Source organism: Ambystoma mexicanum, chromosome 8 (assembly GCF_040938575.1).
Source record: "Ambystoma mexicanum isolate Mex_15411 chromosome 8, UKY_AmexF1_1, whole genome shotgun sequence".
NCBI lineage: Eukaryota > Metazoa > Chordata > Amphibia > Caudata > Ambystomatidae > Ambystoma > Ambystoma mexicanum.
Window position 1 is genome coordinate 1,260,064,786 of NC_090929.1, and position 16,727 is coordinate 1,260,081,512.

At 49.7% G+C, this 16,727-nt stretch overlaps 1 protein-coding gene across 2 annotated transcripts in view; it reads right to left on the minus strand.

Annotated features, from left to right (window-relative positions):
• The window catches only part of BTAF1 (B-TFIID TATA-box binding protein associated factor 1), a 2,675,064-nt gene that overhangs the window by 524,841 nt on the left and 2,133,496 nt on the right, over window positions 1-16,727 (minus strand). For both annotated transcript variants that reach the window (XM_069611378.1, XM_069611379.1), the window contains 2 exons: window positions 3,232-3,309; window positions 3,006-3,135 (listed from right to left, as the gene is read on the minus strand). In XM_069611378.1, coding sequence (XP_069467479.1) covers window positions 3,006-3,135; window positions 3,232-3,309 — 208 coding nt within the window. The remainder of the gene's footprint in view (window positions 1-3,005; window positions 3,136-3,231; window positions 3,310-16,727) is intronic.

The window sequence follows — 16,727 nt, forward strand, 5'->3', positions numbered from 1 at the left end:
AGCCACGTACTGGCCGCTACTTACTGTTATCATCTTGTACTGCACTGTCCCTGCCCCCTTCCCACGCACTTGCGCGATCTGAATGACACTTGGCCTAGTAAGATTGTGGTCTGTCCTCCCTCTTTTACCCTCCCTAGCCTGGTCGCACCTTGAAGCACTTGTGCATAGGCGCGTTATAAATGCCATATCATATCATCTACACTAACTACGCAGATGACACCCAGATACTCATACCTCTCTTGGGGAACTACGACTTGTACCTTGCCTTACTAAACAAAATCTACCTCATCATCCAGGCATAGATGGCAGCCCATAGCCTCTGCCTGAATGACAAGTAGACAAATTTGAATCCTAGGTGCCCCTACCAACATGAACAAACTAGATGCCCAGGACTCTTCCTTTAACATAGATGGTAACATCATTAAAACTGCCAAGTAAACTAAAACTCTTGGCTTTTACCTAGACTCCACTTTGAACCTCAGAAAACAAGTTAATGCGACAGCCTCGGCTACTGCCTACACATGTAAGCTTATACATGCCTGCAAACCATACCTTTCTACCAATAGCTGCATCATACTAGCGAAAGCATTAATCTTGTCAAAACTTGATTAGTGCAACGCACTTTATGCAGGAGCAAATAAACAAGTACTAAACAAACTCCAAATTCTACAAAATAATGCTCTTAGAACAGCCTTGAGCATCCCAAGGAGAGATCAAATCTCTGAAACTAGAAGGAATCACAAATGGCTCTCCATTAAGGACAGGATTTACTTCAAATTAGTCTCCATTACGCTAAAAATGCCTCAAAAATGCTGCACCACAGTACAAGAGAGAAAATCATCATAAAAACCTCATCTAGACCGACGAGGTCCATCAACTCCTTTTGCATCTCAGTTCCACGGTTCAACCTGAAAAGAGCTTGCGCAATAGCTTCCCTGTTCAAGCAACGCAAGCCTGGAAGGCCCTCCCCCTTCATCTGCGCACTGGCCATACCTTCCAAAGCTTTAGGTCTAACACCAAAAAATGGCTATCCATGAACAATACTCTCCCCCGAGTGCTTAGAATACTCAGAGTTATTTACCTCTCCTTCTCTCGAAAATGAACATGTCCTTTGACCACTGTAAATCCTTTACTGTATCTGCTCTATTGCTAATGTTTTATTGCTACTGTTTGACCTGCCTTTCTTTTAGCCTTCACTTGCTTTTGTATGTATATATTTTATGCACTCATTCTTGCTTTGCCACGACTATCTTGTATGTATCGACTTTGCATTTAAGCTGTCTTGTAATGCGCCCAGATACCCAAGGGTGTGGTGCGCTTTATAAATTAATAAAACAAACAAACATTAGAACTGGCTCAGGAGTTCTCCCTAGACCTCCCGCCGATAGGTGAGAGGGGCTTCTGACCTTATGGAAAAGGTGAGGCTACTGGCCTTGTCACAGAATACTTGACAATAAAGGAGACGGTCCTAAAAGGTGAATGGAAGGACAAGGTATCTTTGAATCTTACACAGGTGGGGAGCATATGGAATACGGCCCAACACAGGAAGGTTATGAAATAGAAACAGCATAAGGGAATTTTGCTTGGTAGGTCACAGGAGTTCTAGATTCAAGGAGCAATTGAGGTAAGATCTAGATTATGCCCTCCCCGACTCCCTGAGTAGCTATGGAAACAGATATACCTTACGTTTCATGGGAACCTGGGCACTAACGAGATGGCCCACAATTTAAAAATGCTACAACGAGGGCTTTACGACCCTGTCAAAATATCAAGTGTTTTCCCTGGCTATAGCCCCCCCAAATGCTCAAGAGGTTGTGAAAGTCCAGGAACATACCTTCACATGTGGTGGGAATGCCCACATATTCAGTTTCACTGGACCGAGCACCTGAGTTAGATTAAAGAAATTACAGGCAAGGTTAGAAAATAAAACAAATAATAAACAGATATTATTTGGTATTCCACCTAGAGAATATGGGCACTACAGATTCCCAGAGGATGTGGGAGGCACTGCTCAGAGCAGGGAGGATAGCATCTGCATGAAGAAGGAAAGCCCGTCCCCACCAGGAAGGGAAGAGTGGCTCCTTAAAGTCTGGGAGGTAGTTTTGCTGAAGAAGCTCAAATACATGGCACATGATCTGGGAATATTTATGAGGCAATGGTGGGCTTTCTTTAGAAAAACATGCAGTACACAGAGGGTGTCTGTACACGGCGGGCAAAAAGGGTAAGGGACATGTGGCGAGAACAGATTTAGGACGTTGGATGCGAAAAGCAGAGAAAAAAATTGATTAGGGAACCCTTCTCATAGCACCATTGTTAGGCTGAAGTGTGACAAATAGGAGGAAGAGCATACACCTCATGGTGGGAGAGGAGATTTGCGAAGGGGTCCAAGAGAGGGCAGAACCCATTGGACACGCCTTTTCTTCCTTGCAGGTGTAGCTAAGCAACAAGAGTGGCAAATCTTAAGGCATGGGAAAAGACTTCAGGGACAACGGAACACTCATAAAACTATAGAAAAGGAGGACTGCCGCTGGGGTTACGCCAGGTGGGAGTCAGCTCTCACGGTCAGTGCAAAATGATAAAACTACCAGTTTTGTCATGGCTATGGCTTATATGCCTCTTAAATCTTGCAGTGTTCAATGGCGGTATAAAATAGAGTACCCAAGAAGTTGATGGTGAAACGTTATACCAAGATGGTGTTGGAGATGACGTCAAAAGGAATTTATGTTTGGAGAAAAGATGCTGATGCCAAGGTTATTCTTGTGTTTTTTCTTGCTTGTTAGTTTGTTATTTTGTATCGAATTGTGAAATTTGAAAATTGCAATAAAAATGATTTGGAAATAAAAGATATGCAGCACAATACATACAGAGCTCATGTTCAAGCAGACTTGATAGACTAACATAAGACACATCAGTGCTTTAGGACGCAAAAGAACAGATGTTTGAATTAATGCTGAGGTTATTAAATCAAAATAAAAAATAAAAAATGCTGAGAGCATCTCAATTACCTGGATTGGGGTTCCAGAAAGAATTATCCTGTAGTTAGCACACAATTGCTTCACAGCTTTGGATAGCTTGGTTTTTCCATTTTTAATGATGTGACCCTCATCGAGAATACAATAATTAAACTTAATATTTCTGAGAAGTAAAGCACAAAAATAAAATTTTATCTATTTGCATCCTGTGTCAATCTTTAACACTATGAAAGGAGTTACAGAAGAAATTATACCATACCTGAAGAAATCAATATCATTCCTCACAACATCATAGGAAGCTACTATGAGGTTGTGTTTCTTCACCTGATTTTGTAACCTTAAATAAAAATGGAAATGTTTTAGCTACTTGGATTACAAGGTCATTTTTGCACAATCCATGTGTATATGACATGCAGTGTCAGACTTGTTTTCAGGCAATAGTTTAACAATTGAAACAGATGAAGGAAACAGTTATCTACCCATGTAAAAAGTTAATTTTCAAGGTGTACATAATATTCAATATATAATGTTAACAGCAAACCCATAGGATGGAACAAGTTACTTACCTGTGACTTGTACTCCAGCATGGGTCTTGCATGTATTCTGGAGTACACAACAGAGCCCCTGAGACGCTGATGGACTGGTTCTATCACCCCTTTGCTTAGCATGGCATGAACCTCATTTAGTAGCTGTGCCATGCGTAGTTCTTGTCGCGGAACAGGAGTAGTGCGAGGGCATTTGTCCTGGAATTCCGGAGCGTGCCCTGTAGAAGGATATCGAGTACCCATTTGTGTGAAGATCTTTCGCCACTGACCGACAAATTGCGATAAACGGCTTCCCACTGGGGTGCAGAAGTGGGGGAGTAGGCGAGGAAGAGGATGACCACTCCATGGGCCTGAGAGCATCCCCTATAAGCCTCCTGGGTGGTTGAACGGGAGGGCTGACGATGGGGGGGGGTAGTTGAAACTTTTCGATGAGCTTGAGAGTCTCCCTTTAGAGGAGCAAAGAACTGCCTCCTCTGCTGAAGAGTGCCTAAAGAACATGTTCAGTGTTTGTTTGTAGAGTCTCGTCGACAGCCTTTCCGAAGAGTTTGTTGCCATCGTACAGCATATTGACCACCTTTGTTTGCGCATCCGTGCAGAAGATGGTGGCTTTGAGTCAACCCTGGCGGTGGAGTGCCACATCATTGCACATCTGGTGAAATTCTGAATAAGCGATGTCGAGGGCGACTGATCAAATGGTTGGAGGCCACCTGCCTTTCCTGGAACAGAGCCAGGGCTTCAGCTCGATTATCCTCCGTGAGAGTCTCGAGGATGGACCCCCACCTTGTACCATAACTCCGTCATATCTTGAGAAAATGGCGAGGGCGTTAGTGGCCTTGAACGTCGATGCGGCCGTTGTGATGATGCCCTCCCCTGTTGCATCCAGGTTTTTACCCTCTTGGATCAGAGGAACCAAAGACGAATAAGACGGGTTGGAGGACTGCTTCCTAGCGGCGGCCGAGAACAGAGTCTGGCAAGGGATGGGAATTGAGGCACTTAGGGGCAGAATTTGGAACCCAATACTACTTTTACAAGCAGTCCTTTTTCGCAGGAGTAGTATTAGGGGTCTTTATGACCAACAGGCCATCCTCCAAAATGTCATCCAACAGGGGAACTGAAACAATGGTCCTCTTGGAGAACTACCGTCATTCAAAAAACAAACCTTCCTTTTTCTTTTTCTCCGGTACTAGGTTGAACAGCTTTGCAGCCCTAGAGATCATGGAGTGAAAATACCCAGTCATCTGGCAGAGAGGCCCTGGAGGGTACATAGACTTCAGGGGGGGTTCTCAATCAACAGGAAAGTAATCATTGACTCATCCATGCCATGCGTACCGGTAATGTCAGTGTCTGTCTAAACTATTTTCTCCACCACAGGGGGTGGTGCAACTAGCAATGGCAGAGGGGTAACAGGGGCCAGACGAGGCAGCATCTGCCTCCAAGGACTCCTTGTTGGAAAAGGATGGGAGCAGTAGGTAGTCGCTGCTTGATTTCAGCCACCAGTGTTTACTAGGGGGTCAAAATGTCCAAAAACACACATCCCTTGGTGTCGGTTCAATGCACAGGTGTTGAAACTGGGCCCAGAAGTGAAGGGCTAAAAGGAAGAGAAGGCTGGTGAGATGGCGCCCCTTGCAGAGGTATTGGCATAAATGGGGTCAGGCTGCTCTCGACCACCCTTCCTGGTCAAAGTGAAAACCCTCTGGCAGGTCCTCCTCTGAAATGGTGTAGTGTGCTGGTGAACTCTTGGAGGGGCCAAGGTGAATTGTGGTGTGGCCTTGGTGGGTCTAGGCAGGAAATCCTTAACTGGAGGCATGTCCCTCACCAAATCTGAGCCTTTAGAGAAAAAGGCGATGACAGGAGCCTTCATAGCAGGGCAAGGTGCGCTGTTGACAGGATTCATCGGAACCACCAATGGAGGTCTAGGTGGTAAGGATACTCTAGGCATGGTAACCATGGTAGTGGATACGGTGACAGTCGTCAACGAGGCCCTTGGTGTGACTGAAGCAGTCGAAGGAAGCCTGGTCTACGTACATTAGGTCGATGACGAGGTACTCGTCCACAGGGCAGTCGTCAAAGGGGCAACAGTCCTGATGGATGAGGTCATTGACAAGGCTTGTGTCGACGACTGAGCCGCTGATTGACAGGTCCTTGGACGACGTGCCATTTGACAAGGTCTTGTGTTAGGCCGATGGCATCAGCGATTTTCTCACAGAACCTCACCCTCTTATTGTCAGAGGGAGCACGCTCTTTGGACCTACCAGCCCTACTGGCCCTGTAAGAGGCATGACTATGCCTGCAGGACGCATCAGAGGGCTTTCCCTTCCTTGATCTATGCCACTTACAACCTATCGTGGTCTTTCGTGTCACGGAGTCGAAGGCCTGGCAAATCTAACATCCACCCGCATCATAGGCAGTATATGCACACGAGGTGCTGGTCTTAGGGCCGCGGTTCTCACATGCCCTGAATAAACACTTCTTTGTTGCGTCCGCCTTGGGGTTACAAGCAAAGGCCCAAGCCTGGGACTGTGGCGACCACAAGTCGGAGATCCAACAATTGACTAAGGATATCTTCCAGCAACGGGTGCCCGCCGCCAGTAGTCACAACTTGACTGAAGACAAAGAAATAAGTGAAACAAAGCAAAAAGTAGTCAATTTTCGAGGAGCGAAACATGAGGACTCCCAACATCAGAAACATGCAGTAAAAATCTGAAGATGGCCACCAGCGGTGGAGTTTAGGACGGGTGTCATTGGCTGGGGCAGTATGACCCAAAGTGACACTGATCGGCTAGAGAAGCGACAAGCAGTGCTTAACTTTAAGCTAAACTGATTTAATTTTACAGAGAATTCCCAGCCTGACGACGGGGAATATTCATGAGCATGTGAATCCATGCAAGACTCCATGCTGGAGAAGGCACTGTATTAACAAAAAGCAAGAAAAGTCTTCAGAAATGGGTATTAGAGCACAAAATTTTCACCAGCATTACTATTTTTTTGCAGGCACACCCTTCCCTTTGCATGGTTAGTTTCTCAGTATGTGTCCATGTTATAAAAAACTAATAATTTTAGACCAACTCATGCCCCAATGCCCGAGGAAAATGTTGTCCTTGATAGAAGTTATTGTGGAGCCCATCATGCGAGTCCTCTCACCTGCTCCTCAATCAGCAGAGAGCACCGCAACAAGAATCCATTAATTTAGGCGTCACACCAAGAAATGGAACTTACAATTTCCCACTCCACTTTGCCAGAGCGCCGTAACCTCATGAAAGAAATGCCAATGTGAAAACAAGCACTGGCAAAGCCATTACGTCTAGCATTTCATAGGTATTTGTGATAGGTGGATGGAATACTGAATAGAAGATTTTGATTGTGTGGCTGGGTTGATGAGCGTGAATGTTTAGATGGATGCTACACTGTCACTGCACCAATGTGGGCCCGGAGGCCGCACCACAGGAGCAGCACCACCCTCATCTGCCTGCACTGCAGGTAAGCCCAAGGGCCACCAGCATCTTCATGCCCTTTTCTGGGCACTATCCACGCATGGAGCGCATCTGAAGAAAATGCTAAGAATGCCTGCATGCGTAGCGCTATAGCTACGCTGGCCACAGGATCCGAATATAAGAAGAGAAAAGCCTCCTTCCCTGTTCGCCGCCATGGAGAACCACAAGGGTTCTATCCATTTCAAAATGGCCGCCGCCTTCACTTTTGTGTAATCAAACAAAACACACTGCCTGCCTGCAGCCCGCCCCACCAGCTGATTGGGCGTTCCACGGCTCAAGAAGCCAATCCTGATTCACCGGAAGGCGAAGCCGGCCCAAAACTAAGGCACAAAACTGAGGGACAGCTCATGTGCTAGCCTGTCATTGCCAGCTCACTTGCCTCCTGCCTGGAAACCTGCCCGTGGCTCGCACCAGAGGACGTCGCTAAGGTACAGTGAACAACGCATTCGTAAGAGCGACACCGTCTCTCACACGCCCCCACGATTCCTGCTGTGCCACATGGCTACGCCAACTCGCCATTACCTCCACTAAGGGCTAAACATTTAGAGACTGCCTTTATGAAACGCCTATACTGTTGCACGTTAGTCCTACCTAAATGCCATGGTAACTGTAATGTTGACCAGTACTACCACCAGCCCTGCACATTTAGATATACTGTTCTAACACCTTCCTGTGCCTACTCACCTACGATTGGCACACTACTAGGCTCCCTGTCTACTACAAATGATGCATGCATTATCTCTTACTCGCCTTGTTGACCGCACGTAATGTCTGCCCGCGTGCCATCTGATTTCTTGTATTGAATCTCTGCCCGTCTCACCAGTCATTGTACCAGCGATTCCTGCACTGTCAGTCCCACATGGCCAAGATCATTTTCGACCTTTTCACCTGTGTGCCTCGACTTACCATGCTCATGCTATTAAGCTCAGTACCTCCGCCACAGTACGAAATGCCTCCCACTACTTTGCACTATATGATATCTGGGTGCCTGCGCTCGATACCCTATGGTATAGCAAGAAAATGTTCCTTGCCCTGCCCTAAAACTGCACTTGAATGTTACTATACAGTATGACCTTGGCTCAGCTTGAAACTTCTTTCTGCCTGCTAGACTGTAATACTACTTAGATGTGACTACACCTTAGGTGGTATAGTATGAGAGTGTTGGTGGTCCCCAGTATTAAAACTGTATTGCGTATTCTGATCTCAGTACTGAGCATTGCCCTAGTATAGCACAAATAGCTATTCTGCTCACATACGAGGATGCTAACCTATGGCACATTCCAGCCATGCATTTTTAGCCTAGAGTATCATTCTCAAACTTAGGTGAGAACATCCTGCTTCTTAGCCTAGAGTGCAAGTTCCCCAATTTCGGTGTTCCCACATGTATACACTATGCTGTCTGGCTGCACCTTTAAAGATGCTCACTATTATGCTTGTTTAGCCTAGCCCTACCTCAAGGCATTAACCGTTTATGCTGACCTAATGTGCTTCGGTGCAGGCATTGCCAATTCCGCACCCCAATGTCTTGCCACTACGACTGCTTGCTCACACCTATACTATATATCCAACACGGTATCCAATTCTGCATTTTACGTAAGCTGCGCTGTGTCACGCTGTGCCACATTAGTCAAACCTGCTTAGAGCTTTTATTTAACTTGCTGTGCCTGTGTGTTAGCCTACCCCCCACCCACCCCTGAATTTGATCTTCAGGAACCTGCTCTCCTTCCACTGGTCGGTGTGCCCCATTTTGAATTCTAGGTATCTCACACCACCATCATGCTCTTTAGGACTTTGTATATCCTCTATTACTGCATGGCCGTACATGTAGCCATTACAGCTCAGCTACTTATGGTGAGAACACCCACACATCTCCCGCGTGCCCTCTCTCTCTAACCCTCCTCTCCTTAGCCCCCCCACAGCTCCCTCAGCCGTCTGATGGTGTTACCCATCTTAGCCCTCACTACTGTCCAGTTCGGACCCCACAATGGGCTGCCCCGTGACCACTATTAGTGAATATTACTACAGCAGCAACTATATCAACCAATACCTTAATGACCCTGCTCTTTGGCTGGAACACTTTCCAAGGAAACCTGCATCCGGACCTTCACTGTCCCTGGCCTTACCGCCAGACTACAGCATCACGCGATGCGATCGCATCACTGCCCTATCTAGATGCGGTGGAGTGGCCTTCATTCATAAAAACTCTCTCGGTCTAAGAGTGTCGACCAACTCCAAACTCGAGTCAGCTGAACTACTCAGTCGAAATTCCATTAATGCCCAACCAAACCGCCACCCTCCACCTTATCTGCAGACCCCCTGGTCCTGCACCCTCCTTCGTTGGTGAAATATCCACCCTTCTCCTCGACAAAACTAAAACCAATTTGCAAATTATCATCCTAATCTGGGACTTGGCGACCCTAAAGACTCTACTGCATCTGACCTGGAGAGGGTACTGACTTCGGCTTGCACATTCAAGAACCCAACAATACTAAAGGTAGGACCCTTGACTGGTTAGCCGGATCCAACTGTAATATCAATGTCCTCTCCAATACCCCCCGTTTATGGTCCGACCACCACATCATTACCTTCAATATTGAAGCAGCCCCGCGTGCCCTGTCCTTGATGGCTCCAGCCCTCCCCACCAGAAATAAAAGGGACATAACCAAGGAGAAACTTCTCCCATTGCTGCTCCCATCTCTCAATGCTGCCACACACACCTGCACCGACCCTACATCCTTAGAGGACGCCTACAATCATAGTATACTCATGGCTATAAATTCTATCGCCCCTATCAAACTCAGGACGTCTAAACCACGTGCACATCTTAACTCTTGGTTTACACCTCAGTTAAGAGTGCTCTGCAAAGCTAAACGCGCTCAAAATCGTTGGAAAAGTCACCCCTCTTATGAGCATAAAGACGGTTTTGTCCTTGCATCCCTCTCCTACAAAGATGCCATTATCACTGCTAAAAAGGAGTCCCTTAATAACCGCATCTTGCAAGCAGACTCGAACACAAAAGAACTTTAAGATCTTAAAAGAACTCTAATCTCTAGCCACCCCACCCGACATTTGCATTAAAGACAGTAAATGGTGTGCTAACATCCAGTCCGCTCTACTGAACAAAATCTCTACTCTACAATCTAAAATCAAAGACAAACAAGACAGTCTGAAGCTGGACAACCGTCCACCCACCCCTGCAAGGGTTGTCCTTCTAGATTCTCCCATTATTAAACCTTTTGCCTTCTCCCCACTCACTACTGCTGAAGTAGAAGACATCATCAAGAGAATCAAACCTTCAAACTGCCAAGGTGATCCATGCCCTGCTCCTATTATTAAGGAATCTGCCCACGACTTGGCCCCATTCATCACAGCCTTCATTAATTCCTCTTTTAAAAAAGGCACTGTCCCCGACAACCTCAAGGACGCATGTGTGATCCCATTGCTTAAAAAACTATCCTTAGACCCAGGCATTCCCACTAACTTCAGACCCATAACCACCGTCCCGTTCTTGCTCAGGATCTTAGACCGTGCGGCGTACCTACAGATCCAAGACTACTTGGAATCCAATAATCTCCTAGGTCTACGACAATCTGGATTCCATCCTAGACATGGGACTGAAACGGCTCCGATAGATCTAAACACCCAAATTGAGGTCTTGAAAGACAATGGGAAACTAGCAATGCTAGTTCTCCTAGACCTCTGCGGCTTTTGATCTGGTCAACCACCAAATCTTATGCTGGCACCTTCATTCTGCTGGCCACTTCTCAGACTCAGCCACGGCATGGATCAAATCCTTTCTGAAAAGATTCATGAGGGTCTTCTCACCATCTGCAGCCGCTGACCCCGCTACAACTCACTGCAGCGTTCCCCAAGGTTCTTGCGTGTCACCTACACTTTATAACATTTTTACTAAACCGCTCTTTGATGTACTAGATTATATGGGTGTCTCCTATACCAACTATGCTGACGCCCAGATACTCATCCCCATCACTGGCGACTATTTAGTTGACACCAAGGCCTTGAACGAAGTTTATCTGGTCATCCAGGCCTGGATGGCCCAACACGAACTATGTCTCAACGACAAGACAGAGCTCCTCCTCTTGGGCTCCTTGCAGCGTTTTAGCAAACTAGATCCTTCCTACCAGTCATTTATCATAGATGGAAATACCATCAAAGTCTCCAAAGACACAAAAACATTAGGTTTTTACCTTGACGCCACTCTATCCTTGTCTCGACAAACAAATGCAGTCAGATCAGCCTCTGCCTACACTTGTAAACTTATTTCAGCTTGTAGAGCGTTTCTGACTACCCTGAACAGCGTCACCCTAGCCAGAACGCTCATTATGTCTAAAATTGACTATTGTAGTGCCCTCTACTTAGGGACCAGCCAAGGGAATCCAAATAAACTACAAATCACCCAAAACCATGCCATTAGGGCATCCCTAAACATTCCTAGAAACTACCACATTTCCAAATCCAGAACTAACCTACATTGGCTACCGGTCAAGCAGAGAATCTCATTGAGAACTCTTGCCCTCAAGCACAAATGCCTTGCCAACAAGCCCCCCCCACCCCTACCTCTGCAACCGGCTCTCTCCATTCCTCCACCCGACTGCAAAGAACTGCTCAGATCCATAGCCTATTGATTCCAAGGTTCAAACTCCAAAAAGCAGGGGGCACAAGCTTCCCTGTCCTAGCCTCCAAGCTGTGGAACACCCTCCCTGTCACCATCAGACCTGAAGACTCATTTAACACCTTCAAGTTGAAAACTAAATCTTGGCTCTTCGATCAGAATTGAGGCACTCCTTTATGTGTGCTATACGCCACAGCCTGTCAGCCCGCTGCCTCCGACTACTTTGTTAATGTCTTAAAGACGGCATATTTACCTGGCGAACTTCTGTGTTTCTATAACTATCGCTCCACTTTTTCTACCACACATCTATCCATTGATCTCTGCTCGTTGTACATTTTCTGTCTCTATGCCTCACCTTGTTAACTGCTCTTGTAACTCATGTATATATCTATGTCTGCACATTATTCATGTATATAACTATGTATATATATATATATAAGCTATGTATGTATATTTGGTCAAGTTGCGCCGTGATGCCCATGGGCCGGACGGTGCGCATTATAAATAAACTAAATACAAATGTGTGAGTGCACACCAGACAGGAACGCCGTGGTAGCAGCGATCACTCTGGTCGAATGGGCTCTCAGACGGCCGGGCAACGGTTGGTTTGCCAACCGGTGACTGTGCATGATGCAGCCAGAGAGCCATCTGGAAATGCAAGTCTTCGAGAGAGCCTTCCCTTGATTCACAGATCCAAAGTTCACAAACAGTTGTGACGTCTTCCGAAAACTCTTCGTGCGGTCCACGTAGAAATTCAGTGCTCTAGCCACATCCAGCGAGTGCAAACTCTTCTCGGCCGGCATCGAAGGCGACGGGAAGAAAACTGGTAACACCAAGGGCTCGTTGAGGCGGAAGTCTGACAGCACCTTGGGCATGAAAGAGGGGTGCGTCCTCAGCACCAGCCTCGTGTCATGAGAAGTCAAGTATGGAGGCTTGCAAGATAGGGCCTGGATCTCTCCCACTCGTCGTGCGGAGGTGATGGCCACGAGGAACGCTGTCTTCCATGACACGAACTTCAAAGGCGCCGAATGCATAGGCTCGAATGGGGCTCCCATGAGCCTAGTCAGCACCACATTAAGCTCCCATGCCGGGGAAGGAGCCTTCACCGGCGGGAATGATCGGAATAGTCCCTTCATAAATTCCTTCATCAGGCGATGAGACCACAAGGACGCCCATCCCGTAGTCCTGGTATATCGGGAGATGGCAGCCAGATGCATTTTTATGGAGGCGTGAGCCAGTCCAGCTTTGGCCAGCGACAGTAGGTGCGGCAGCACTTGAGGGGCTGTAATCCGCAGAGGGTTAATCTTCTGTGCACGGCACCAGACAGAGAACCTCTTCCATTTATGACCCTAACACGAGAGTCGAGGACGCCCTGGCCTTTGCAAGAACCTCTCTGCAATCAGCCGGGATATCGTACCCTCCAAACTAGTGCTGCAGGAGCCAGGCCTGCAAGTTCAGCAACTGTGGGTCGTGATGGAGAATGGCGTCTCCTTCTCTGGAGAGAAGATCCGCGTCCGCCGGCAGCTTGACTGCTGGGGACGTTAACAAGTCCAGAAGGTCCGGGAACCAGATCTGCCTCGGCCACGCTGGTGCGACGAGGATCATCCTGCACCTGGACTTCTTGAGCTGGTTGATGAGGCGGAGCAGCAACGGCAACGGAGGGAACGCGTATTGAAACAGGCTGTCCCAAGGGAACGAGAAAGCATCGCCCATGCTCCTCGGCTGTGGGAACCTGCTGGGGAACCTCTGGCACTGGAGTTAGTCGCCGTCGCGAGCAGGTCGATCTGGGGTTTGTCCCATCTTTGGAAGAGCCGATCCACTTGATCCTGGCGCAGTTCCCACTCGCGGCACGAGCGAAGCTTCCTACTGAGTGAGTCGGCGATGGTGTTTTTTATTCCTGCCAGGTGGAAGGGAACCAGAGACATCCCCTGGGCGACGGCCCAGTGCCACAGATCCTGGGCCTCCTTGGATAGGGCTTGGGATCTGGTGTCTCCTTGCTTCCGTATATAGAACATCGTGGTGGTGTTGTCAGTGAAGATCCTCACCACTTTGCCCTTGAGGGACTGAAGGAACGACTTGAGAGCCCAGAACACTGCTCGGAGCTCCAGAATGTTGATGTGGAGAGACCTCTCCTCTGGGAGCCAAAGGCCTCTTGCATGGAGGTCTCCAGTGTGGGCCCCCCAGCCCTCCAGAGAGGCGTCCGTCGTCACCGTCTCCTGAAACGCCGGGGTTTGAAAGTCTGAGCCTGTCATGAGGTGAGCACGGATGCCCCACCATAGGATCGCCCGACGGAATTCCTTGTCGAGAGGGATCCGGTCTTCGAAACAGCCCCTCGCCTGAAGCCAGCGGGCGTCGAGGAACTCCTGTAGCAGACGCATCCAAAGTCTGCAAAGGGGTACAAGATAGATGCAAGAGGACATCATCCCGAGGAGGGACTTGATGGACCTCACCCAGGCCAAGGCCGTGGCTAGCAGGCACGGCACCTTGCCCAGGATGGTCTTGGTCCTCTCCTCTGAAGGGGAGGCCAATTGCCCCACTGTATCGAGCTTCGTTGCCAGAAACAGTGCTATTTGCGATGGAACCAGATGGGATTTGGGGTAGTTTATGGCGAACCCCAGCTCCGTGAGCAACCGGACGGTCCTCGCCATGTGTTCGACGGCGAGTTCCCTTGTCCTTGCCCAGATTAGCCAGTCGTTCAGGTAGGGGTAAACGTGGATCCCCTGCAGGCGCAGCTGTGCCGCCACTGGTGCCAGGCACTTGGTGAAAACCCTGGGTGCCGACTTTAATCCGAACGGTAGGGCTCTGAATTGGTAGTGGCGTCCCTGAACCACGAACCCGAGGAACTTCCTGTGCCTTTTTAGAATAGGGATGTGGAAGTAAGCATCCTCTAGGTCCAAAGACGATAGGAAGTCGCCTTCCTCCAGCTGTCCCAGCACGTGCTGGAGGGTGACCAGACTGAATTTCTGCACCTTGATGTACTTGTTTAAGCGACGCAGGTCCAGGATGGGGCGCCAACTGCTTGCCTTCTTCCTGACGAGGAAGTACCTTGAGTACACTCTAGCCCCGGAGCCTTCTTGGGACGAGCTCGATGGCACCTTTGAGCATCGCCCTTACCTCCAACAGCAGTTTAGGGATGTGATTTTCCTTCCTGGCCACGGGAGGAATGCAAGGGCACTTCTGGAATTCTAGCGAGTGCCCGTTGGCCAGGGTGTCCAACAACCAACGGTCGGTGGAGAGTGACTCCCACACGCTGACGAACTTAGTCAGCCGGCCTCCCACCGGGGTGCATCGGTGGGGGCCCGACAACACGGCCGGGTCAGTCTTGCTTAGAGGCGGCCTTGCCGCCTTGGCGACGACGGCGTGATCCCCCTTGCTTGCCGCGACCTCTGTAGGCCTCCTGGGAAGAGGAGCGGGTCGCCTGGCGGTAATTGGAGGAGCCACCGCTGGAACCTTTGGAGGCACCCCGTCTGCCTCCGGAGCTCCGAAAGGGCCGTCGCTGTTGAAGCACCCCTAGGGCCCAGGTCGTCTCCGAGTCGGTCTTGATGGCCTGTAGAGACTCGTCCACCGCCTTACCAAAGAGGTTGTTGACGTTGAACGGCATGTCCAACACTCTGGTCAGGACATCTTGGCGAAAGTCTGTTGCCTTGAGCCATCCTCGTCGGAGGCAAACTCCGTTGCCCAGTTGGCAAAATCCGGTATCGGCAATGTCTGCTGCCACCGTTATGGCGTGATCCGACGTCACCTCGCCTTCCTGCAGAATTTCTAGGGCCTCCGCCCTCTTGTCAGGTAGGAAGTCTAGCAGGGGAGCTACCTTGAACCAGTGCTCCCTGACGTAGCGGGCCACGATCACTAAGGCATTGGCCGCCTTAATAGTCATCGGCGCCGACGAGATGACTCGTTCTATGAGTCCAACTTCTTGCCCTCACTGTCCGGCGGGGAAGTGGAAGTTGAAGCCGCCGCACCCGCTACCTTATTTTTAGCCGCTGCCAAGATGACAGAGTCCTGAGGTGTCATCGCCGCCGTCATCGTCTGTCCCTGTCGCTGTGTCTGTCGCTGTGTCTGTCGCTGTGTCTGTCGCTGTGTCTGTCGCTGTGTCTGTCGCTGTGTCTGTCGCTGTGTCCTCGCTAGGGTCCGGTGAGGACGAGGGGTCCACAGGTCTCGCAGGCGTGAGGGGCGGGGCAGAGGGGGGTGGTCTCTACTCCGCTGCTTCCCGACGGGCCCGGTTCTGGATCCTCCGTCGGGGTCCGTTGTAATCTCGTCCATCTCGGTATATTAGGATTGGATCGCCAACACAATGGCCCGCCGAGCTATCCTGGGGCTCGGGAAATGGCTGCGACGGACGGGATGGCCAATCCACTGGGCCCTCTTCGTCGCTGTCTTCGATCACGTCAGCAGGGACCGCCCCCTGGGATCGAACCCTCTCGTTGAGGCCCTTCTTGGTTTCCACCAGCTCCTCCTCAGAGGCTGATTCCGAGTCTGTAATGGCCACCGGCCCCTCCCCCTCTTTTTCCGCCGGGGGCTTCTCAGGGTTCTTAACGATGAGCTGGAAAGAGGATTCCCTCCGCGGCGGCAGGGATACTCTGGGCCCAGAGGCCGTTTCCACTGGCGTAGACACAGTCGGCTTCGCCAGAGTCGTAGCGACCACTTCGACAGAGGCCTTTGCTGGATGGATCAAAGCCCTCACCACCTTAGGTGCGTCCTGGGCCTTCGCCTTGGGTGGAGGGTCAGCGCCTTGCTGCCCCTTCGAGATCGACCGGGTCCACTCCAGCGGCTTACCCGGGTTCTCGGACTTCCTCTTCCCCGAACCAGAGCGCTGGCTCGTGGTCGAACGTGCCGGGGAAGTAGCGCCCTGCCTGGCAGCCGAAGAGCCCGACCTTTCGGCGCTCTCGGTGCCCATGAACTCACAGTGCTTGGCCTTCTGTTGGGCCCCCGTCCCCGGGGCGCTCTCACAGGACTTAGAAGCCCGCTCAGACTTTTTCTTCGTCTTCTCACCTGCCATGCCCTTCTCCAGCCAGGCGGCGAGGCGGGAACGACGATCTTGTTTGGTCCATTCCGAAAGGTTCTTGCAGAACGCACAGTCCTTCTC